The sequence below is a fragment of the Argopecten irradians genome, chromosome 13, assembly GCF_041381155.1.
Source record: "Argopecten irradians isolate NY chromosome 13, Ai_NY, whole genome shotgun sequence".
NCBI classification, from domain to species: domain Eukaryota; kingdom Metazoa; phylum Mollusca; class Bivalvia; order Pectinida; family Pectinidae; genus Argopecten; species Argopecten irradians.
In genome coordinates, this window is record NC_091146.1 from 11000154 (window position 1) to 11025603 (window position 25450).

Below are 25450 nucleotides of genomic sequence, written 5' to 3' on the forward strand. Positions count from 1 at the left end.
GATATAAGACGAGTGTACTTTGTGTGTGATATAGGACGTATGTACTTTGTGTGTGGTATAGGACATGTGTACTTTGTGTGTGTGATATAGGACGTGTGTACTTTGTGTGTGATATATGATGTGTGTACTTTGTATGTGTGATATAGGACGTGTGTACTTTGTGTGTGGTATAGGAACGTGTGCACTTTGTGTGTGTGATATAGGACGTGTGTACTTTGTGTGTGTGATATAGGACGTGTGTACTTTGTGTGTGTGATATAGGACGTGTGTATTTTTGTGTGTGATATAGGACGTGTGCACTTTGTGTGTGTGATATAGGACGTGTGTACTTATTTGTCTTGTGGTATAGGACGTGTGTACTTTGTGTGTGTGATATAGGACGTGTGTATTTTGTGTGTGATATAGGACGTGTGCACTTTGTGTGTGTGATATAGGACGTGTGTACTTTGTGTGTGATATAGGACGTGTGTACTTATGTATATGATATAGGACCGTGTGTATTTGTATATGATATTAGGACGTGTGTACATTTATGTGTGATATATGATGTGTGTACTTTGTGTGTGTGGATATATGACGTGTGTGAACTTTGTGTGTGATATAGGACGTGTGTACTTTATGTGTGATAAATGATGAGTGTGTAACTTTGTGTGTGATATAGCACGAGTGTAACTTTGTGTGTGATACAGGCCGTGTGTACTTTGTGTGGGATAAGGACGTTGTGTGTACTACTTTGTGTGGTGTATCGGACGTGTGTACTTTTGTGTGTGATATATGATGTGTGTATTTGTGTGTGATGTGGTAGAGTGAACGTGATGTGTGTACTTTGTGTGGGATATAGGATCGTGTGTACTTTGTGTGTGGTATAGGACGTGTGTACTTTGTGTGTGTTATATGAAGTGTGTGTACTTTGTGTGGTTGAGTACTTTTATAGGTACGTGTGTACTTTGAGTGATGATACAGGACCATGTGTACTTTGTGTGTGATATAGGAATGTGTGTACTTTGTGTGTGGTATAGGACACGTGTGTTACCTTTTGTGATGTGATATAGGACGTGCGTACTGTGTGAGTGAAATATGATGTGTGGTACTTCTGAGTGTGATACAGGCGCCGTGTGGTACTTTTGTGTGTGATATAATGGACGTGGTACTTACTGACTGTGATAAGAGCTTAAAAGGCTTTTAGAACAGAAAAATGGTTGTCGTTTATTTTAGAGCTACAATTGGTGCCATATTACCTGGCTGTATAGACAAAGATAATAAAGCTGAACCGTATAATATATAGATTAATCATCTACAAGCGAAACATTATAATTTACACGAAACAATGATGACAGGTTCATTTTTGAAGGTTTAATTATACGGCAAAGTTCTACAAATTATGTGAACATAGACGATTATATGAGCGGTGTAACCATATAAACATTATATATATAAAGAATTTTTTATTTCAGTTCTTTGGACCAAATATAGATACATTAAATGCATGTACAATGTATAAAAAATAATTGGAAACCTACAAAAAAAGAATATAGAAAATTGTGTCCCTGAGTGATTTTTCTGAGACAGTGTTATCCACGAAGACACATACACAACCTTTCTCGATACTCCGGCCGAAAGCTAGAAGTATACTGTAGACCGGGGTACGTCACATTCGTTTTCTAGTTTTGCCACCAAATACAGGCGGCTGAACAGTCTTACTCTTTTCGTCTCCGATATTCAGCAGTTTCCTAAGAGTTAGAACTAAGATGCAAATGCAACTTTTAATCAAATTATGTAATATGTTTCATGCGGACCTTATACCTAAGAAGTGATCTAAATATACATATACATACAAAATATCGACTAATTTACAACTGGATCTAAAAGTTTTTTTTTTGTTTTTTTTTTTTGTTTTTTTTTTCATTAAAGGTAAAAGAAAATATTCGAGAAAGAATGTATTTAGCAGAGATCAATTGTTTATATTCTTTCTGTTATACGGGGAAATTTGGTCACCACCGAACAATGAAAAACGTGTTTTTCCAAAGACAATCGAAAAGCCGTGTTACTTTGGTATTAAGCCGTTTATAGTTAGAAATAAATTATCGAAAGTTCTTATCGCTTAAGGACAAAATGAATGTGACAAAGCTGATAAACTGGTTTTGATTATATTGTTAACCTCGTGTTTCTGTTGTGATGATCCAATACTTATCAAATGTATTAGACGAATGAGTCCTAATGGACCCGGATCGCCCGACCTGCGTCATTTGTCTGGTAATGCATGTTGCATACCTATAAAGACATAAGAGATTCCCAATGCGAATTTCTATGCATTACCCAAGTTAAATGTCAGGCTGTCTAGCCCTTGGGTTCGTGATGCAAGTTTGTTTATAGATCGTATGGTCTAATAACTTCGCTCTTTTCTGTCATAGGGAACAAACTGTTTAAGATGCTATACATACTTTTCTCCGTCTGTCTGAGTTTTAAACTTCTAATTTCAACACATTTTAATAAAGCACTGGAAGTATTTTTTAATTATAAAAAGTAAAAAAATCTTTTTAAAGTGTACACGTAGAAAATAGGCTCGAAAGCTGCCGAATCGTTCCGGAACTCTTCCTAACATCGTCACGACAATCTCGAAGTAACACGAGAGTGTGAAACCAAGATAAAATGTCTACAAATTTTCATAAAAAAAACATGGTGTCGTCGTACCTCAAGCAGACCTTGAATCTACATAGACAAAATAATACACCGCACATTACAATATTTGATACACACAATATCTTTACGGCAAGGTGTGAATTGGATGTTTCAAATACTCATTATGTGAACTTATACCAGCATGATTGCCTCATATTAGCCTGAAGGAAATCGTAAACAAACACATGACAATTTATTGACTCGTGCCCTATATATATCCGGACCTCGAACTCACGATCTACGGCACCCAATTGCCTAGCCAAACATACCTGCGCCACATCCAAACATCCCCAAAAAAGGATGATTGAAGGCGCTTTATTCACCCCGTGACCTTGAATGAAAGGTCAAGTTCTTAATTAATCTTGTATGCTCCAATAATATAATAAATAAAGAAAATTAACAAGGGTTAATAAATAACATAAAAACGTTGAAAGGTACTAAAAAAGTTTTCGGGCCAAATTTTAAAGTCACCGGGGATGTGGATGTGGCGCAGTGGTAGAAGGCGCAGGTATGTTTGGCTAGGCGATTGGGTGCCGTAGATCGTGAGTTTGAGGCCCGGATAGGGCACTAGTCAATAAATTATCATGCTTTTGTTAAATTGTGTTTCTTTGAAATTAAATATGCACATGTATATACATAAATTCGTGTCATGTCCCTGCATACGTACATGCATCAGGTACATGTAACAATTAAAATAATGTATTGTGGTTGTTTAAAAAAATTATTATTATTATTTATTTGCCTCATTTTCGGTCTATTTCAACTGATTAGCCTCTAGGCCACCTAGCTATAATTCTCCAGTTTTGAAATTTGTATCTGTGTTGCGCATGTTGAAATTATTAACGTCCATCCATAAAAACATTGGCATATTTCATTTACAGGTATGTAATGTACATTATATATAAGTAAACATGTCCCAATTCATTAAAACATTGAGCACCGGGTTAATAAACTTTGATATGCTTAAATACATATTGGAGCACTGACGTGCATGGTTTACCTTCTCATTATGCCAAATTCCTAGCTCCAGTTGCCTACTGAACATTATAATTTTATATACATGGTATATCTTGTATTGCACTTAATACATGTATGCGATTGACTGTGGTCAATGGGCGTCAGTATTCAATCATAAATACGCAATCTTCTATAGACTTCGCACCGTTACAAGTGTCTAATTGTATACTTTATGACATACATTATTATTCATGTATATTCATGGATATATTCGTATATTTTAATTGTGATATATCTACTGTGGTAATAGAAATATTACGCTACCGAATATCTGTGAGCAAGTAAGTTAGCTGGACAAAAGACAACTAACAGATACCATACTCACTTATTCAATGTGATTTGGAAATACATAATACAATGATAATAATTAAATACATATTTTATTTTCGTGTCACACATTTAAAATACATATATATAATGAAATATCCGGCCAAAATTGACCTATGAGACAGGCAATCCATTAAAAAAATTCATATGTTTATACAGTGAATAAATAGGTTGTATCAAACGTCTCACAGCTTACATAACCAGATACATATACACGAGGTATTTTGTATGTACGAGAATCAACCCGTTCTATTTTAAGAATTCTTTACTAATTGATCATTAACGTAATTAGCCTCATTAGAAAGAAACCAAATGAAGTACGTTTAGCTCTTAACTCTAAGTTTAGTGAAAGCATAATGGGTATACTTTTTATTGGCTTTTCTTATTGCAAATATGTCAATCTTCATGGAAATTCTAAAAAAAAATCGATTTTCTTCAGGAACATTTTTTCGGAAAAAAGAAAACATGACTATTTTGATGCAATTATTCACTAAAATTGGGTCCGGATTTAATTTTTAAAATAACGATATTTTATTGTATTTCGGAATACCCAGCCAATTTCATATATAGTTATATATCACCTACCTGCAGGTATGAACATAATATGGGCATATTCTGTATATATTAAGGAAGGGATGTTACGAGAGAGGAAATATTATTTATTTTGAAAATCCTTAAAATCCGGAATATTAAGTCATTAGTTCATATCGTTAAGCAGCCCTGGAAAAATTAAACCTGGTGACATATGATTTTCAATTTGCTTTTTTTGTGATCAAGGTATACATATAAATCAAAATATCAAAATAGAAGGGATGGGTCAACCTTAAGTGTATTTTGTAATTGTTTTGTTAAATAAAAATATCACATTTTTGTTTCATTCATATTCGATATCTTAGTGACATAATGCAATTTATCTTACTATAAAATTAACCCGTAAAAAGCTGTGTCCTTTTGTACTTTAAATATCCATGTCAGATAATGTTCGTGTGGTAAATGTACGTATAAGACAGATTACCATTCCATTACATGTCATTTACGCACATACAGTGACTCGGTTACCCACTGTCAATTTGTTTTGATAGATGTAGTGAAATAACATTTTTGGAAGCCTCATTAATAAAAATATAAGGGAATTTTACAGGTCATTTTTACTTTTTCGAATTTTTATTCCATTGAATACATTACCAGTTAATGTACACATACTTTTTTGTAATTGCAAAATACATAAAATTAAGTGACTGCAGTGATAATTTCGAAAAATTCCGAAACCGAGCAGGTTTTCATTTCAATTTATGCAAGACACTAATGCCGTATCCAGAACAGATTTTAAATTCGTATACATGTACTGCAGCAGTGTTGTTTTTAATTTTATTTTAGGGGCTAAACCCTTATCTCCAAAAAAGCCAGGAAAACCATATCATACCGACGTCTTTAGCAGTGATAATTCTTTGTCCTAGGAGATGGATCAGCCCCAGACTCCGAAGACGTAATCTACTATGAAATCAAATACAAAACCATACACGATGTTATGTGGTGCAAAACATCAGTGATAACTGATGACAACACTACGTGTTGTGTTGTTGGCGGCATGCAACAAAACACAGGTTATATTTGTAAAGTTAGGCCACATTATCAAGATGGTGAAGGGGAATTTAGTGAAGATAGTGATCCAATACATACACCAATCTCACCTGCGGTGGTCACAAGGAACGAAGCTGTCAAAATAAAAGACGGTGAACCAGCGATCTACAAACTTCCTCTGCAGGAAAAAGACAGTGCTAGAAGCGCCACATTTAGAACCCGGAAGTGTGAATTCGGTAAGCAGTTTAAAATAAAAGTACTGATAACCAAAAACACACTGTGTGTTAATTATCAAGAAATTGACCAATACAAGATGAGTAGAATAACATTATTTTTTTTAATCACAGGGTCATCCGATATGTTAGACGAAAAAAATATAATGATGATTGGGGCTACAGGAGCAGGGAAAAGTACACTGATTGATGGTATGATGAATTATCTACTGGGGGTAAAGTGGAAAGATGATTTCAGATTCCAAATCAGTGATCAAATGGACGACGAAAAGGAAAGGCAAGGCAAGGAGGTAAATAATTCACTTTGTTTTAGACACTTCTTTTTAATCTAGCAGACTGCGGTCCTGTTACACTATTTTTGAAACAAGATGCACAAGCAAGGGCCTTGACAGTCATCTACCAATCTTGTCAAACGTTAAATAAGTTACTAATATCTGAACAATTTAGATCTTTCTTAAAATTCGCCTTTTTGAACTTGAAACGACGTTGTGTTAATGTCGTCAATTGAGATTCATACTATCAGCTTTTACGCTGTTTCAATGTTATTGAAGTCAATTGACGTTGATAGTATTCCATATCATTTAATACTGCAACACGAAAATATAAAATTCCAGAAGTTTACTCATCTGAATAAAACACACATAAGTTGTCGATTTAACTCGTAAAGCAATTCATTAAAAACATTTATTTTCCAAATACCCGGCAGCTTGGGAACAACATGCAAATGTAAAACGCTGTTGTCGTTCCTTTGTGTAGTCACGTGATGTCATATATGAGTTGCATTACGATATATCCCCTTCGAAAATTTGCACAATTATTACATTTCAAACAATTGGTACGATTTTGTTTGCTATATCAAAAAATAGATGTCTGCTGTTCCATTATTGAGACGACTTTAGAACTGATCCCACATACAATGTATTACTATTCCTGTCATGGAGGCTACATGTATTTTTTTTATTTGATCCCATAGATTCTGTAAAAGTGTGCAACGCCCAAATTAAATGGGAGAAAGTTAATGCTTTCTACAGTTTGGAACTGTCCTGTGTTGTACAATAACCATAGTAACAGTAACTAATGAAAGCGAAAGTAAAACTAGAGAAAGTTATATTCTGGCGTGAGGTTTGTCATTTTTATATCATACCTAGTATTGATGTTCTTTTTAAAACTAATCAGCGATTGGAAATATTCCTGAAGACCACCGACAACATATAAAAACATCGTATGAGCCGTACAGTGGCGTAACCAGACACGTCATAAGTATGCTCGATTTCCAACATTGTATAATATCGTTTAGCATTGTATCTTTTGAGCAGTTGGCTACTGAATGATTCGTAGCATTAACTTCAATGCGATTTACCTTTATAGACAATAGTTACACAATGTCCCTTCAAGTTCAAGGTGGAATTCTAAGTAAGGCCTAAAATGTTCAGATATTGGAACTATAGCAAGCTGGATTAAGCTCTTCAAAAGTAAAATCTGATTGAAAAACAGATCCTTATAACCACTCCGTTCAATAGAGGATCTGAGAAAATCCGATTAAGGTTCATGTTCGGATGACCTTTATACCACTTATACTTCAGATCAAATGCATTTTCTGCACGTTGTCCTGTCAATTAACAACGCCATTTCGCCCCAACATATAAATACAATTCAGATTGTTCAAAAGTATTTACTTGAATAACATTAAACTAGTATCAAGGTAGCATATAATGACATCTTAATCTGCTTAAAATACACATCCTTGGTGTCGCAATCTGATTAAAATACCGATTTTGATAAGAGAATCTGACAACATCCAGTCATATCACCCAAAGAAAACAACAAAGCTAAATGTGTATGAATGATACACGAGTTTAGTGTAGTGCAAGTAGTATCCCCTTGTCGTTCAGAATATTAACACCGTGGTTGATTTGTGACTATATGAGGTCCTAAAATAGCAATCGCCGTAGAGAGAAATTAAAAACGTTGTTTTCAGGCACTGATATTTGAGGTTACTTTTCAATAAAATAATTTCATATGTTATACTTGAATTCTATTGGTTAGATCTTATAAACCCATAACCCATAAACCGAAATATTTGTACGTCGAGTAATATGACTTACAATCAGAACGTTTTCGCGGGAATTTTTAAAAGCTGCAGTCATTGGCTCAACTGCACTGTTTCGCAACTGAATTTGTTATATTGTAAATGTAAGTACTCAATAGTCCAAAAACAGACATACATTCTTTTTCATAGACTCTTCGTTTTTTATCTATGACTTCATAAACCCAAAGAAATTCTTTTAAGTAATGATTATAAAGACGTACACAAGATTTAAATATTCACGTATATTGTGATAAAAAAATGATTTTTTTTTTATATTTCACATAATCCGCCACTAGTCACCAACAACTTCATTCGAAATAAATAAAAGGGAATCTTATTTTACTTACTAAATGTATTTTTTTACAGTCGTGTTATTGCTCAGATGTGACACCGACTTGTCAATTATTTATGCCGATATCTAATTTAATATGTCGAATTCTCCATATATAACTTATGTTGTTATAACGTATATTGTAAACCAACTCTGTCGTGAGACAGTATGTTTTTTTCTAGGAATACACCTACCAAATTTCTGCTTCCAGAATCTTGGAAGTGAATTAAAGGGGACGGAATAGTTTTAAAGAGCTGTCAGACGCTTTAGGTACATTGCCATCTCGCCCAAAGAGCACAACAAAGCTTAATCTAATGTATATTGGAACGAAATGTTTTCAATTATTTCTATAGTTAGGCAGAGAAAATGCATTTGATCTTAAGTATAGTAGGTATAAAGGTCACCCTTTGTGTGATGTTATCAGATCATCTGTTGAACAGAGTAGTTATAATGATCTGTATTTCAATCAAATTACTATTTCTGTTACGTTGATCTAGACACTTTCTAGAGTTTTTTTTTCTTCTATAAATCAATAAGCATTTTCGTTTAGATATGCGCATGTAAACAATGCAATCTGATTAAAATACATATCCTTATTACCACTACCTTTGATAAGATGATCTGACAACATTCAATTTTGGGTCACGATCTGGTGACCTTTACAAATGGCCAATCAAATAACAGCCGCCACAATCTTATAGTCATTTCGCTTAAAGAGCACAGCAAAGGTAAATGTCGGCTTGGACGAAGTGGCGTTTTCATTTGATGTAGCAAGGACTAGAAATTTGATCTAACTACAGTTGGCATAAAGGTCATCCAAACATGACCCCTTATTGAAAGTCATCAGATCAACTATGGAACGGAGTGGTTATAATGATCTGTATTTTAATCCGATTGCAAGCAATAAAGTGTAATTATCTTGATAGTATCATTCAAGAAGTAAGGATGTTTTGCTGAACTTCAAATGATTGTCAGATGTGCGTTTGAGACTCTTGTTCTGAAATTGGGTAATGTCATACGGACGGGCGAGTTATAGACATTAGTATGTAATATATACATTTTGTTACCTTGGTGAGAACTTAGATAGGCCTGGTGCTCGATCGACTTTTAATTATATTTGAATATAATTTTCCTGTTATTGAATTACATAGTTTTAAAACATACTCAGTTCTGTTTGTTATATGTTCGAACATATGTTGAATATTAAAGATTTTCATAGTGTAGAAATGGAAAATAGGGATATTCTTCATGTATTAACCATAGATATTTAGCACGCTGGTAGGTCAAAGACCCACTGTAGACTAATATATAGAGAGAGGTAAGGAACTCCTCCGTGATACAAAATTGAGTAATATTATAATAGTAGACCATATTTCTTAACAGCTTCGGTCTTCACTAAAAGTTAAGATGTTATTCTTCAAGATAATAACAAGAGGTCATACCGAGAACTAGTCTATTTTTTTCACAGACAACCTCGAGACCTGAAAAATTGACGAATTTTCTTTAGTCGGACAAGATCGAGAACATTTTTGCAAACGAAAATGTCTATTCGCTACACTGAAAACACGGCAGCCTACAATATCAGGCTTTGATATAAACAAACATCAGGTGAAACAAACGTATTTACTTGTTTGACTCTTCGTTCAACCCCCCCCCCCTCTCGTGGTGGTCCTTAGGACGTTTTTCAGCGCTAATAGTTATCCGGGTCAGGCTGACTGCCATTTTGCCACTATCTTGCGAGTTATATAAAGCCTTATCTCATTGGCTGAGTTAAAACCAGCCGACCAATGAGATTATGCCAATCTCGTATGTGCTTAAAATCAATACAGTGCACAAAGATATGCTCCACTGTGAGAGGAGAATCACATGCATGACATGTTGGAGGATCCTCCCCTCTCAATAGATAGGAATGTGTAAAATATGTGTGTCCAGTTCGGAGCCGAGAGAGAACAACTTCCTCTCTGCGGTCTCTCCGACTGGACAGTTTAGGATTAAGTGTAGGTTGAATTTTAAACAGTTTATTGTTTGTTTCGGTAGACCACCTTTGTTGCCAATGGTGTTTGATGGCTGACTGAATTGAAGGTTTGATGTCGGTGTATGGTAGTTTCAAATCTGTTTGTGCTAGGCGAAGAGCAGTCTTAGCTGCTTTATCAGCCTGTTCATTCCCCTTTATACCCACATGACTGGGAATCCAGAGATAAGTAATTTGAGTTTTAGAAGATAATCGAAATGTTCGGATTAAAAGATTTTGGATTAGAGTATTTCTAGGACATCTTGATTTCAAAGCCTGAAGAACCGAAAGAGAGTCTGAACAGATGATTGCCTTTTCAATGCGGTGTTCTTCGATGTGGTCAAGAGCCAGACCGATAGCACAATATTCCGCAGAGAAAATGGAGGCAGCAACGAGATAAGCACTACGATGTCTCCGACATGTACACTTTGTTTCATGCCGTGAGACATAATAGTATTTTTAATTATCTCAAAGAAATTGGTATTTTAGATAAAATATGAACGTTTTTCTCATCATATCATCGTTTCATCAACATTTTGCATGAGTTTTCTCGTGTGTTTTAGCCAAAACTATTTTATCACATGCAAACCTTTTTTTTTATCAAATAAACGTTTACAATCTGTGTTTTAATCCTTACTTGCCTTTTCTTACCCTGATCTTTTATCCTGATATTAATGCCTGACTTGTAGTTTGGCCCTAAATGACCTTAGTTGTCGATGGGCCGTAAAACTCAAACAAACAAACAAACAGATTATGCCATCTCGAATTTCACCAAAAAATGAAAAATAGTCATAACATTGACATTTTTCAACCAAAAATGAAGTATCAAACTGACCACAATAGAACTACAAGCACATATCAGGACCAAATATTCCAATGTATGTAGTGATTTGTACGCAGGAAATGAAAACATAGGATTTTAAGCTCAAAAATAGTAATTTTACGGCAAAATTTTTCATATTTTGCTTGACGCAGCAAAATGTTTTCTAACAACAAACTGTTATTTCTAATCAGTTTTTAGACCACTTATCAATCAGTTTAAACAACAACAGCAACAAAAACCTATGCTAACATTGTATAAGTTCCGGTTATATGACGTCATCAAAATGGCTACCATCTCCAATTTCACTAAAAAGTGAAAAGTGAAAAACAGTCATAACATTGACATCAAAATTGTCACAATAGAACATCAAATACATATCAGGACAAATAATCCAATATATGTAGTGATTTGTACACAGGAAATGAAAAAAAATAAGATTTTAAGCTCAAAAATGGTAAATTTTCAATAAATTTTTATATTTGGCTTGACGCAGCAAAAATATTTCCCAACAACAAACTATTATTCGTAATCAGTTATTGGATCTCTTGCCAATCAGTAAAACCAACAACAAAAACATAAAGAAATGCAAAAGAGAATTATTCTTATACCATCATTTGGTTTACAAAACATCATCTGATAAGTATACAGGGCTATATGATTGTTATTTTATTTCCTGGTGTCTTAGAATTTCCTGAATATAACATTGGCTATTGACGATTAAGATCTTAACAAATTTGAATTTAAAGTTGGATGAATATCAAAGTGGGACTTCAAAATAATCCATTCATGTTCGAACTTTTGTAGACTATTAGCTTCTCAAACTGAATTATTACAGCAAAACGCCAACTAATAGCTATATGGTATCAAATTAAAACTTAGGAAAGCAGCAAAGCCTGTCATTCCGTAAATATAATGACGCTTTCCGAAACATTTTGTGTCTTTTAAAATGAGCACATCCATTGTTATTTCCTTTGTATAACGTAAGGAAATGTCAGATGGTTGCTAAAGTGTCACATATTTCTTTCACCTAGTTCTTTGAGCTGATGAGCTGACGTGACATTACATTACCGGGTTACCATCGTGGTTCTTACTTGTCAACCGTCCATGGCCAGAGTTAACATAAGAAACATCGGTTTCAGGGATGTGGGAACTCTTCCTGTTTCCAACCTAGTGATTCACACATCGTATATGATGTTCCAGACGTCCCTGGCATGATGGAAAAGATACCTGATCCACATTCTGCGAAGGGTTGAGCTAGTTCTCTTTAATTCGTATGAAGCACAATTCCTCATTCTTGTGAACCCCCAGTGACGATAGATGGCACATGTGGATTTTTTTTAGGTCATAAATGAGGTCTGCAGTGAAGTTCCACTATTTGCCAAGTCTGGAAAGCACTGTAGAGAACCTTTTTTCCTGTATAGCCTCCAATGGTCTCTTTACGCATACACCAGATGTTACACAACCAGCACCTTCAAGGGAGTGGAAAAAGTCAGACCAATGAAAACAATTTAACATTTATGACCTCATTAATGACCTCGATGATATCACCTGTGCCATTTATGGTCGCACGAGGGTCAACAAGACTGATGAATGGTACTTTATACGAAGTATGAAGCTATGTGCTAAGGAGAACCAATTCCACCATTCGAAGAATGTGGATCTGGTGTAATTTCCATTATGCCAGAAAATCTTAGGTTCTGAGATGTGGGATCTCCCTGTTTGTCCTAATATGAACTCTGGCAATGGATGAGTCATGAAAGATGACAGGCCGGAACAACACTGGTAATTTAGTGTCACATCAGCTCATCGACATTGAAGACGACGCTCTGGCTTTCGAGGAATTGATAGTGTTATTCCGATTACTTTGATTTGGACTAACAGCTACAAGACATACTGAGTCACGTCAGAAGATAGAGCAGTGAGGCAAGAAAGCACGCACAATGATAATGGTTATCATTAAGAACCGGTGAAAACAATGAATGTGCTCATTTCAAAGAAACAAAACGTCCTGGAAACTGTTAATGACATTAACGGAAACACAGGCTTAGCTTAGGTTACATTTGTTACGGTATCAGTAGGTGTTGTGCTGTAATAATAATTTTTGGGACGCTTCTAATCTCTAAAATTTCAAACATGAAAATGGATTATGTTGAACTGTGACTTGTCCCACCTAAATATTCTGTCAACTTTACATTATTGTTTTTCTACTTATAAATCGCCAATAGTCAATGTTCTATTTATTATAATATATTATAATACACCAGAAAAAGATCTTTTGTAAACCTAATGAGGGTAGTACAAAAACTCTCTATTGCATTTCTTTATATTTTTATTTTTGTTGTTGTATTTATTGATTGATAGTCAGTTGTATTTATCGATTGATTGGAGATCCAATGACTGATTACGAATAATAATTTGTTGTTGGTAAACATTTTTGCTACATCAATCTAAATATGAAAATTTTGCTGAAAATTTACCATTTTTGAGCTTAAAATATTATTTTTCATTTCCTGCGTAAAGTGACCTATTCTAACCGTCTTTTGTCCGTCGTCGTCCGTCGTGCGTCGTATGGCGATAAACAATTTACTTTTTCTACGTTTTTGAAATTTTGCAGAATCCTTCCACAGCCAAAGGTAAATAAAAATTGTTAATTATATGGTCCCAGCCCTCCAGGAGCCTGAGGGGTGGGACCAAAAGGGGGTCAAATAGGCTAAAACTATTCTTCTGAAATTCCAGAAATGGTAGAATCAAATACTCTTCATAGATTGAAAGGTCTTAAGGTCTTTTACAAAAAGTGTGAAATATATGACCCTGGGGGTCTCACGTTCCCCTCTGGGGTCAAGTTAACTATAGTTTATATTGGGAAACAAATTTTTGAGCATTATTTTGTCATTTGTAACAGTAAATAAGTCAAATGTTGTCAGAATTTTCAGTATGAGATGGCCATTGAATCATATTCACAATTTTTCTACGACTGACCCCAATTTCAAAAATCTTCTTCTCCACTCACAGATGTGGTAGAATCAAATACTCTTCATAGACAGAAAGGTCTCAAGACCCTCTACAAAAATTGTGAATTATATGACCCTGGGGTGTCAGGTTTCCTTCTGGGGAGGAGGTTAAGTTTACTATAGTTTATATTGGGAAAAAAACATTTTGAGCATTATTTGGTCATTTACAATAGGAAATGAGTCAAAAATTGTGAGAAATATCCCTATGAAATGGCCATTGAATCCTATTAACAAATTTTCCAAGACTTAACCCCAGAGGCCTTAGGGTTGGGGCCAAAAGGGGTCAAATAAGACAAAACTTCAAAAATCGTCTTCTGAAATTCTGGAACTGGTAGAATAAAATAATCTTCATAGATTGAAAGGTCATAAGGTCTTTTTGATGACGTCATAACCGGAAGTTCATCCCAACTTATGCAATGTTAACAATTTGATTTGTGATAAGTGGGCCACGAGGGTTAAGAACAAAAAATATTGGTACGTAGGTTTGGAGGGGGTGGGGGGTTGTATGTGGAACCCTCCTAGCCCATGGCCTATATATATTAGTCTATAGTAGGTCTTTGACTTACCAGCGTGCTATGTATTAACAACTTTTTTGATCATTATCATCAGTCCGTTAAGATATCCCATAAGGAATCACGTTCGGAGGACCGTTATACCACGTTTACTTCATATCACATGCAGTTTTTTAAACCTTGCTACATCTTTTTCAAACGATATTTCCTCCCCGTACACATATACAATTAGCTTTGTTGTGCCCTTTGCACAGAAATAATTCTGACATTTGTTTAAAACAATTTCGTCCCCTGAAATTCACTGTCAAAATTTTGCAAGTAGAAATTTGATTGGCCGTTTCCAAAGGTCACCTGGACATGACCCTTCATGGGATTTTCTCAGATCCTCTTATCAAACGCAGTGATAATAAGGATATGTAATCATTTGCTTTACATTATTCCAGACGGAATCACAGACTGACTGGATTACTAGTTACAGAGTACACCCAAAGAACGACAAAGTGAAGTTCATTTGTAACCTGATTGACACTCCAGGATTCGGGGATACCAGAGGAATAGAAAGAGATCACCAACTTGTAGAGCAGATCCGAGCTCTCTTCGACACTGAAGGCGTCACAGGAATAGAAACCATTGATGCAGTTTGTGTTGTCACACAGGCCCCATTGGCAAGACTCACCCACACCCAGAGGTATATATACGACTCCATTCTCTCCATATTTGGGAAAGACATCGGAGAAAATATGGTTGCTATGGTCACATTTGCTGATGGAAAAGAACCGCCAGTTCTGGGAGCCTTACGGCAGGCTGAAGTTCCCATGAAAGAACATTTTCTATTCAATAATTCTGCACTTTTTGCAGTAAACACGTCTAGTAAATCACATGAGCTTGGCAAGATGTTTTGGGACATGGGAAACAATATATATAGTTACCAACAATTCTTCGCCTTCTTGCCTACCACGAAAACCAAAAGTCTACAGCTTACATCGAAGGTGTTACGTAAACGAGAACAAATGAATGCCATGGTGGTTGGACTTTTACCACAGATCGATAAAGGACTCCATGAACTTTCGGAAATGAGGAAGGAGCGGGAATTGGCGGAGAAGCTCGAAAGAGAAATAAAAGATAACAAAGACTTCACCTACGAGACTGTGGAAATCCATCAACGAAAAGAAAAGCTAGACCCGGGAACACACGTAACAAATTGCATCACCTGCAATTTCACCTGTCATAGTGTTTGTGGTATTAGTGATAATAACAAATACAACTGTGCTGTGATGGAAAATGGAAAGTGTACAGTTTGTCCCGGGAAATGTTCATACGATGTTCATACAAACAACCAATTTCGTATAGTGGCCTATGAGCAGAAGGTTCAGAAGTCTTACAACGACATGAAAAAGAAGTTCGATTCAGCCAAAGAAGGTAAAAGCACAAAAGAATCCATTCTTCGTGGCACCAACGCCAATGTCCTTGCAATAAAAGATAAAGTTGTTGCAATGTTGGATGAAGTCAGGAAATGTGGAAACTATATAAGGGAGTTCGCCATTAAGTCAAACCCTTTGACGGAGGTTGAATACCTTGAAGTCCAGATACAGTCTGAACTGAAGCAGAAGAAACGTGGGTTTGAAGACCGCGTCAAAATGTTTGAAGGACTCAAACGTAGAGCAGAACTGAAGGCAAAATGTATAGAGCTTAGCCCAGAAGAATTGATGACCGCGATGGGACTCAACGTCGAAGGTATAGACTAGACTTAATATGCAGTTGACTAGCGTTAATTAGGACGCTGACAGGTCAAAACAATGACAATCCGGACACTAATGGCAAATAATGGATTATTTTATTGAAGAATTGATTAGCGAAGAGGACAGTTTGAGCTCGGGACGTAAGTGTTAGGATTTTCTAGGATTCACTGTACACTGAATAGGAATAATAAGATCATATTATAATATTAAGTTTTTTTTGCTCGCTGCAAAATAAAGATTTGACATAAAAATATATAATTTTATATTGGGGTGTCGTATTAGCCTCATTATTATATTCAATACAGGTAATCCAGAAAATTTTGATTCTCTTTTTTGGACTTAGCTAATAGCGATAAAGGGCGACTAAAATTGAGGATATTATATTTTTTCTTCTTCCTAACTGACTTTATCCTTCCTAATGCCTCCCTTAGCGCCGCCTCACTTTAGGCCTTGAGTTGAGCGTTCGCTCCTTGTCCCCTGGCCGAGACACACCAAAGTCAATAAAAGTGGTAGTTTCTGCTCCTGCCTAGCGCTCAGCACACAGGGAGTGGGACGACTGGTTCGCCCGTTGTCAGTATAATGTGACCGGGTGGGATGTGTTGCTTGGTGTCTTCGGCGGCATGCTTCAGTGATATAGCACTATAAAAAAAGGCAACAGTTCCACTATACAAGAAGACACATCATGAATATGCCGCAGTCTCCCAAAACACGCACCACGCACAACATAAACGCTACACAGAGCATCAATGGGAGTCCGTCCTTACATGACCATAGCTGTTACTAGGACGTTAATTAATCAAACAAACAAAATGTAAACGTGGATATTTGATGTTATATGTCATTTTCGCGATATATATCAATTTGGGCTTTTGGTACTATAATTTAAATATTTGCAAACTTTGATGCGGTGTGACCTTCGCGTTCATAGCGAAAGTTTACCCCTCGCATAAATTTCTACGTTTACACTAAGTCAGGATCTTAGAGCCAGATGTATTATTGTCACTATTCCAGTTTTTATATTATGTGTATATACCAATACTTTACGACTAATTGTCTCTAAAGCCCCTTTCACACATTCAATGATGAGGCGGCTGATCAACTTGGACCATCAAACCGGAACAATCCTTTATAATCAGCCATCACCGTGTTAGGGCCATGTATGCATCCGGCGATATCAGGGGCTGTTCGACATGGTTACGCTGGTCCAGGAGAAAAAATAAACATGTCAGATTTTTTCGCCGGACCTGTAGGGATAGAAATTCTCCGTACTGATTCGTGTACGATCCGTGTATCATCGTGTAATTTCCGAGATGTCCGTGTAGGTACCGAAGTATCCTTGTTTGTTCCAAAGTATCCTTGCTAAGTCCCGGCCATCCATGAGCGAATTTTACCTCCGGAAGAACATTGGTATCTACGAATTGCACACGGACTTAACACGTTCGAGCGTCGTGATATTCTGTGAATATCCATATCAACACCGGGTTCCTCCGTGAAATAATCGTGTATAAACGGGAACAAACTGTAGTGCTCCGGACTGTTCGTGAATAATCCAGTACATTTCGTTGGGTTGTCGGGAGACAACCGTATAGTAACCATGATTAAGCGTAGACAGACTGTTGTTGTTTGTGTCGGCATCGTATTACGACCGCGTCAACACCGGCATCATGACGTAATAGAGCCCTGGGACATCGGATGTTCCCGGATGATCAGAATTTCCAAACAGTGGTGATCCGGCGCCTCATCCTTGAATGTGTAAAAGGGGCTTAACACCTTTTGTCTGATGTTGCTACTTCAATATCAGCCAATCTGACTAGAAATCACAACTTCTAGTACATAACAACATGTTTTTGAAATCTTTGAAATCAAATCCATAACATAATTTTTCTATCCTAAATATTTTTATGATGAAACGAGTGATTCTTGTGAATTTTCTATGTTTTATATGATTAACATGTATAACAAGCCATATGCAATTTCAAATCTTATAGCTAAAATAAAAGGGTCAGAATGACCTATTTTCATCATGCATCGTCTGCCGTCGTGCGCCGTGCGTAAACTTATCATTCAAGCTTCTTCTATTAACAGAAAGGCTCAAGGTACTGGTATTTGGCCTGTAGCATGCTGGGATGAAGGGATACCAAATTTGTTCAAATGAATTATCTTGATCTTCATTCAAGGTCACAGAAGTCAAATAGGCTACAATCTTTAAACGACTTCTTGTGAATACCTAAGAGGCTTAATAGAGACCAGATATTGGGCCTATGGCATGCTTGAATGAAGGGCTACAAAGTTGTTCAAATGAATGGCCTTGGTCTTCATTCAAGGTCACAGGGATAAAATAGACTAAAATCTTTAAACAACTTCTAAAAACAAAGCTGCCTTGAGACTTAATACGATTTGTAGTATGGTGTGGATCAATTGACCTTCATTTAAGTCTAATTCATAAAATATCAGAACCTGAACTTCTATTAAAAGCGGTTTTTTTTGTATTGCCTTAATTGTTTGCCGTTACTATTTTCTTTGAGGTGTTGTATTGCGCCAATACTCAGATGAACGTTAAGGCCCATGGGCCTCTTGTTTATGTTTTATATGATTAACATACGACACACAATCCACAATATCAAACCTTATAGTTAGAATTTACAAGCTAATTTGTTTTCAATCCGATTGATTTCCACTGTATGTTAGTGTAATATATTTAAGGATTAATTAGTACTTAAAAAGTGTTTGCCGTTTACAATTTTATTTGTCATCAATTTAATATTTAAACTGATATTTATCATAAGTTCGCGAGTTTGCATGAATAATTTTGTTGATAAATGTTTTCTAAACTGTTTGCATTAAATGTAATGAGTTCGTTCAAATGAATACTATTTACTTTCATTTAAGATCTCAGAGACCAAATAGGCAAGCATCTTTGAACGACTCCTTGTCACTAAACACGAGATCTAGAGACCTGATATTGAGCCTGTGAAATTCAAAAATGACGGGCTACGAGGTTTGTTCAAATTAATCACCTTGAACTTCATTCAAGGCATCAGGGGTATTTGAAATAGGTAAAGGTCTTAAAACGGCGACTTCTTATCAATAACCAAGCGGCCTAAAGAGACCTGATACCGCAGTACATAGGGGATCTCGGCGCCCACCAAAGAATGATCTACGTCCGACAATGGAAAGAGGGATCTTTTCTCTGCTTTTCAAACTTTTACTTTTTATTACTTCATTTGAAATTTAAGACAGATCACTTCATTACTTTCTGAGAAATAGCGGTAACAAACTTCAATTTTCTAAATCTAAAATGGAGGCCTGTCGGCCATCTTGTTGACATATCGGTCCCAAAATGCAATATGCACAACTATAGTCCTAGGAAAACCTATATGTGAAAGTTAAGAGCGATCCCTTCAATATTTTCTGAGAAATAGCTGTAACAAACTTTGACTATCGAAATACAAGGTTGCTGTCTGGCGGCCATCTTGTTGACCGATCAGTCCCAAAATACAAAATGCACAACTAGTACCCTAGGGAAACCTACATATGAAATTTGAGAGAGATCCCTTTAGGACTTTCTGAGAAATAGAGATAACCAGAAATGTTATCGGACGAGAGGACGAACCACCGACGAAGAGCGATTTGAAGAGCCCACTATCTGATGATGTTTGGTTAATAAAATGTACATGAACATATGCCATACTTCTTAGTAATCTGTACGATTTAAATCATTGTAGTATATATTCTAGATTCTTTACCATTAAAGATGCTCCACCGCCGACAGAGCATAAATGATATTCATTATTTGAACAATGATTCGTGTATTATCGTATTTATATATGTCTAATTAAAAATATAATATAAAATAATTGATTTTGCCGTTGGTGCATGCGCAATCAGTACTTCATTCCATACAGGATATAGTGCAACGGATTTTTTTCGGGATGCGATTAATTATTTTTCATATTTTTAACTTGAAGTTAAATTAGAAGCTCAAATTTTTCAATGTTGGTAATGGTGTAAAGTAAGTAACTTTTGTAACTGAAGAAACATACTAAATCGTCTTCTTCTGTTATTGATAGTGAAAAAATACCATTTGTCGGCGGTGGAACATCTTTAAAGGGACATGAAACAAAATAAATTACGTATACGTATATTTAGATATGATTTTCATATCTTTACTGATGGCTTCATTACAATAATCCGTTATCTAAAACGCAATCATGGGGAATACCAACCCCAACTATTTAGGAAAATGAACAGTTATATTCTAATTTTGGAACACAACGAAAGCTGGTATAATGAACCACAAAGTTGTTGACATTCCGTTTACATATTCTAAGAGGCTTTTAAAATTTTCATTGGTTGACATATAAACTGTAAGCCTTATTTGTAAATATTCGTTATATAACAATTTGATTCAGTTTTAAAATGATATAAATCGAAATTCAAACCAAAAGTTTTCATTTGACGAGGTACCGCGAAGGGACGTTCTTGTCTTAATGGTATATGTACATCAAAAATTGTCAAGTGAACTGTAAACAAACTTTCTTTTGCGGTAACTAAATGTCGCGATTTCCATTTCGAAATTTGAATCGTAATTCATAATAGCATGAATTAAAAAGATTCTAATTCCCGGAGATAAACATTCGCGAATTTACATTAATCGCGAAATTCGGGAAAGTAAATCGCACTGGAAATTCGGGAAAGTAAATCGCACTGGAAAGAAAGTTGGTTTACAGTAATACGGAAAGTTGCTCCCATCTCGTCTTGCTTTGCTTATATTTGTGTTCGCTTCAAACACGTTTTTGACACGTCATTTGTTTAATTTGCGCAGTGCATTGTGGGAGGTTACTAAATTATAATGCTACTATTTTTATCTTTCTAATTATTACATTTGACATATTTTTACATTAATTGTACAAAATTATTCATTAAGATATCTGGCATGTCATATCGTATATGTATTTTTTTCATACCTACGGGTGTAATACTGGCTTGTCTAAGACAATACACTCATGTCGCCTGAGGCTGTATTGCATGGCTACCCATGCAATAAAGCCTCGTGACATCACGGCGTCAACCAAATCTCTATTTCCTGGGTAAAATTTTACCTTTTTTTTAACTCGACTGGTTTTATTCTAAAAGATGCAAACAACGGAATTTTTGCTGAAAATATCACGCATTTTTCATGTATGGAAAATGACTTTCACTCGTGGATTTCTTCGAATTTCTTTCAAAATACCGGGATATTATAGTTGTAAAATTCCAATAAAACGTCGAGGTAAGAAAAAAAAACCTCTTTCATAAGTGGAAATGAAGGATAGGGATATTCTACCCTCAGGATCACAATTTTTTTCAAAACCCACGGCAAGCCTCGGGTTTTACTACATTTTGTGGCCCTCGGGTAGAATATCCCTATCCTTCATATCCACATATGAAAGAGTCTTATATTACTAAACCTTTCAAGATTTATTTAGGTTAAATGTCCCTTCTGTCCACAATATGATCTATAATGTCTTTACTCTTTATTGCATTATCTTTACCATTAAAATTATTATAGTTGTATTCCATTGATTCTACATCTTAATTCATTTATCCTTAATATTTTTTTATAATCCCAGTATATATTACATTATCTTTGTCATTTAAAGATGCTCCGCCGTTAATGCTAGGTTTACACTATGTTTCCGGCGGCCACGGCAGCCCCGTTTCGGCCAACCGTGGACAAAACGTGGTGACCGCGAGACAACGTGAGACAACGCAGAAGAACGTGATAGACAAACGTGAGCGGCCGTGGTTATCGTGGATGCCGTGCCAGATTTTTAAACTGTCAAAAATTTGCCACGGCAGTCACGGTACAGATGGTGAACGCCACAAGACGTCATAAAACGGGATTGACGTAACAAAACGTAACAGTGCGTGTGAGGCCGTAACAAAATTTCCAAACGGTCCGTGGTGTAACAGACAACATCATGGCTTGTAGCGGTTGAAAGCCCGATGTGATACGGCGTGTTACGTCTTATTACTGTCTTACGAGCAATATATGATAGAGTATCATTGCCTGGCCTGGTATATATTTGCTACTTCACGGAATTATTTGTATTATTAATTAGAAATAGTCATTATCAAACACATTTAAACTATCAAATTATACCAAAGCTATAATTGCAAAAGGCAGATTAATTGAGAACCATTACAGAAAAAATGGCGTAGAAACACTTGGCTATAATAATTATATATTTATACCAAATATAGTTAAGATTTTCTTTTCTTTTACCACATTTTGTAATTAAAATGTGTTTTAAATGATATTTTCGTCAATAAATGTTGTTTCATTTGCTTCAAAAAAAAAGCCCGGCATCAGACTTCCATTCCTAGTAAGCCTTGGCGGACCGTGAACAACGCATCGCGGCTTGATCAAAACGTGTAAAACGTAGCAGACCTCATCAGATTGTAACAGGCCTAGAGAGAACGTAGTGGTATCCTTGATAGACCGTGCTAAAGCCGTAGTGTACCTTTAACCTCCGGGAACAGCATTTTCCCCTATATCCACGGTCTACCACGTAATCCGTAAAAGACCGTGGCAAAACTTGAATACAGAGACAAAAATAGCCCAAATTCCACGGCGCACCACGGTTCGGGCAAACGGGGATACCGTGGTCGCCGGGGACATAGTGTAAACCTAGCATAGTAGAGCATACATGATACTCATCGTTTGAACAATAATAGATGTTTAAAACAAATTCACTGCAAGCACTGTAATTTTCAAGATAAGAACTTTTGGTGATAAATAATATATTAAAAGCTTCTCTCGATCCGTCGGTATGAAAAATACGGCACATATAACTTTAACACAAAAAGTAAGAAAAAATAATTTATTTTTCCTTTGGTGCATCCGTAATCAGTACTTCCATTTCATATAGGATATAGTGCCACGGATTGTTTTTTTCGGAACGCAATTAATTTTCATTGATATTTTTTAAATTAGAAGCTCTATCTTTTCAAATCTGGTAATTTTTTAAAGTAAGTAACTTTGTGTAAATGAAGAAAAATACTAATTATATTGCTCGTATTTTTTTTTTGAGAGAAAAAATACTATTTTTCAGCGGTGGATCATCTTTATATCATTGTGTGAAATAATGCATTATCATTTTACACTTTTAATCATTTCAGTAAAGCTGATACGTTTATCATAACAATGTACGGTTTGGACCTTGCTAATAACACCCAGAAAAGAATCAATTGCTTTAGTCCCATAATGAAATAAAATACAGGTCTCCAAAATAACCATATTGTAATATACAATGTGCCATATCAGTGTCATGTTTCATCTAAATAGTAATTTTTGGTCTTGTTATAACATCTTAGAATGATCCATATTATTTTGGTTATAACTTGTAACATATCAGTACTTGTATATCAATAAATACATCCACTACAAAGACATTATTTAAGAATAAGGCACTAAGAAACAAATCGAGGTAGTCTAGCATTATCTCTGTAACGATATTACACATACAGTGTACGTATGTTTGTAATACATGTATTGAAATGAAAAATGTATTGTCAGTCTTTACGCTATTAAACTCCTCATCCTTATATTGTTGTTGTGTCATTATTTCTGGCTCACCCGTATTCAGATCCTTGTATACGTCTTGCAGATTACATATAAAACGGTTCTCATTTGATCTGTAATACATATATAATAAGTACTTAATGTTTGTTCCAATTTCGACTTGTTTTACACGATTATCTTTGTACAAATCTTAATTAAAGTAAAATTGACAAACGAAAGCCCTAATATATGCTCTCTTCAAAGAAGCTAGTCAAGAGAAATGCCTATTAACCTGAAATCCGCTGGTGTCTGTTTGAGTGTATGTCTATCTACATGTATATGATTTTGTTCAGACCAACTTATTGGGTCAACAATTGCTTTTTTATGAGAAAGCAATATGTTTTGTGTTGGGAAAGATTAACCCACTCAGGTGTTCACGTCTTTATTCACTGTAGCGCTAAAGAATATTTTCAACTTCAGGATAACTAAAAGGCCTAGCCATTTTATAATATGTCTATAATTATGAGAAATACTGTCGATTTTTCCCCAGAAAATACAAGCTACCTTTTTTGAAATATACTTAAATGTCAAACATCGTCATATGTAATTTGTAAGGATAATATTAGTGATCAAGAGGTCCCGTGTTCGATCCTTGGCAGTGAAACAGGGGATTGTTAACCCTGCACCCTGTTACCAAATTACTGTAAATATATATCTAGGTTCAAACTATTTAGTTAGGTTCTGAACAATACTCACTAAAACTGGATACCTAATCTTATTCCATTCGGTTTCTAGTTTAAAGTATTACATTTCTTATTACTTGATTATTACGTGCGGGGTCATGGGGATCATACCAAAACTTCACAAATACTCTGTTAAAATGGAGGACATAATAACGTGTCAAGTGCGGATCTGGTGACCGGTTTACCACATGTACATATCAAATATATTTTCTTCACCTAGCTGCATCTATTGAAAACGTCATTTCGTCTTGTGTTCGCATATTTATATATTTAATTTTGATGTGCAGTTTGGGCGAGATCGGTAAGTACATTAATAATACTTACAGCTCTTTCAAACTTTTATGGGGGGGACTGCTGTATACTCATGTTGTGTCTTCTTGTATAGTGGAACTTTTGCCTTTTTTATAGTGCTATATCACTGAAGCATACTGCCGAAGACACCAAGCAACACACCCCACCCGGTCACATTATACTGACAACGGGCGAACCAGTCGTCCCACTCCCTGTTTGCTGATAGGAATGTATAATCTGGGGATGTAAAGGGTTGATGTTATGAATAGTCTAGGAAGGTAACTTTTCTTTAACTACATTGATCTCTCGTGAAGGGTCAATAGTTCAACCATGTAAAAAGCTCAATTATTAGTTTGAACATGTGGCTACGCATAGACTGATCCTCCTTTAATTGAATAATCAGATATATTTGCATATGCCCCTATGCAGTCAATAGGAGGGGAGTTGCGTTCAAATTAGGTTCGGACTACTTCTAGTTCACGCTTCTATATTATTTTGCGTCATAAGTTGACGGATT

General features: G+C 35.6%; 1 protein-coding gene and 1 long non-coding RNA gene across 2 annotated transcripts in view; both read left to right on the top strand.

Moving 5' to 3' along the window:
* Positions 1 to 25450, top strand: part of LOC138305978 (uncharacterized) — a 285191-nt gene that overhangs the window by 109693 nt on the left and 150048 nt on the right. The gene's annotated exons all lie outside the window — the stretch shown is intronic.
* Positions 5489 to 23943, top strand: LOC138306783 (uncharacterized). Its single transcript, XM_069247266.1, has 3 exons — positions 5489 to 5840; positions 5952 to 6127; positions 15058 to 23943. Exons 1-3 carry the CDS (start codon positions 5552 to 5554, stop codon positions 16357 to 16359), a joined length of 1767 nt encoding a protein of 588 aa, XP_069103367.1. The 5' UTR covers positions 5489 to 5551; the 3' UTR covers positions 16360 to 23943.

Bases quoted from the DNA above. Each gene is read 5' to 3' on its own strand.
- LOC138306783 (XM_069247266.1), top strand. From the start codon at position 5,552: ATGTGGTGCAAAACATCAGTGATAACTGATGACAACACTACGTGTTGT. The intron at 5,841-5,951 runs GTAAGCAGTTTA...TTTTAATCACAG, and splicing joins AACCCGGAAGTGTGAATTCG to GGTCATCCGATATGTTAGAC. The intron at 6,128-15,057 runs GTAAATAATTCA...ACATTATTCCAG, and splicing joins AGGAAAGGCAAGGCAAGGAG to ACGGAATCACAGACTGACTG.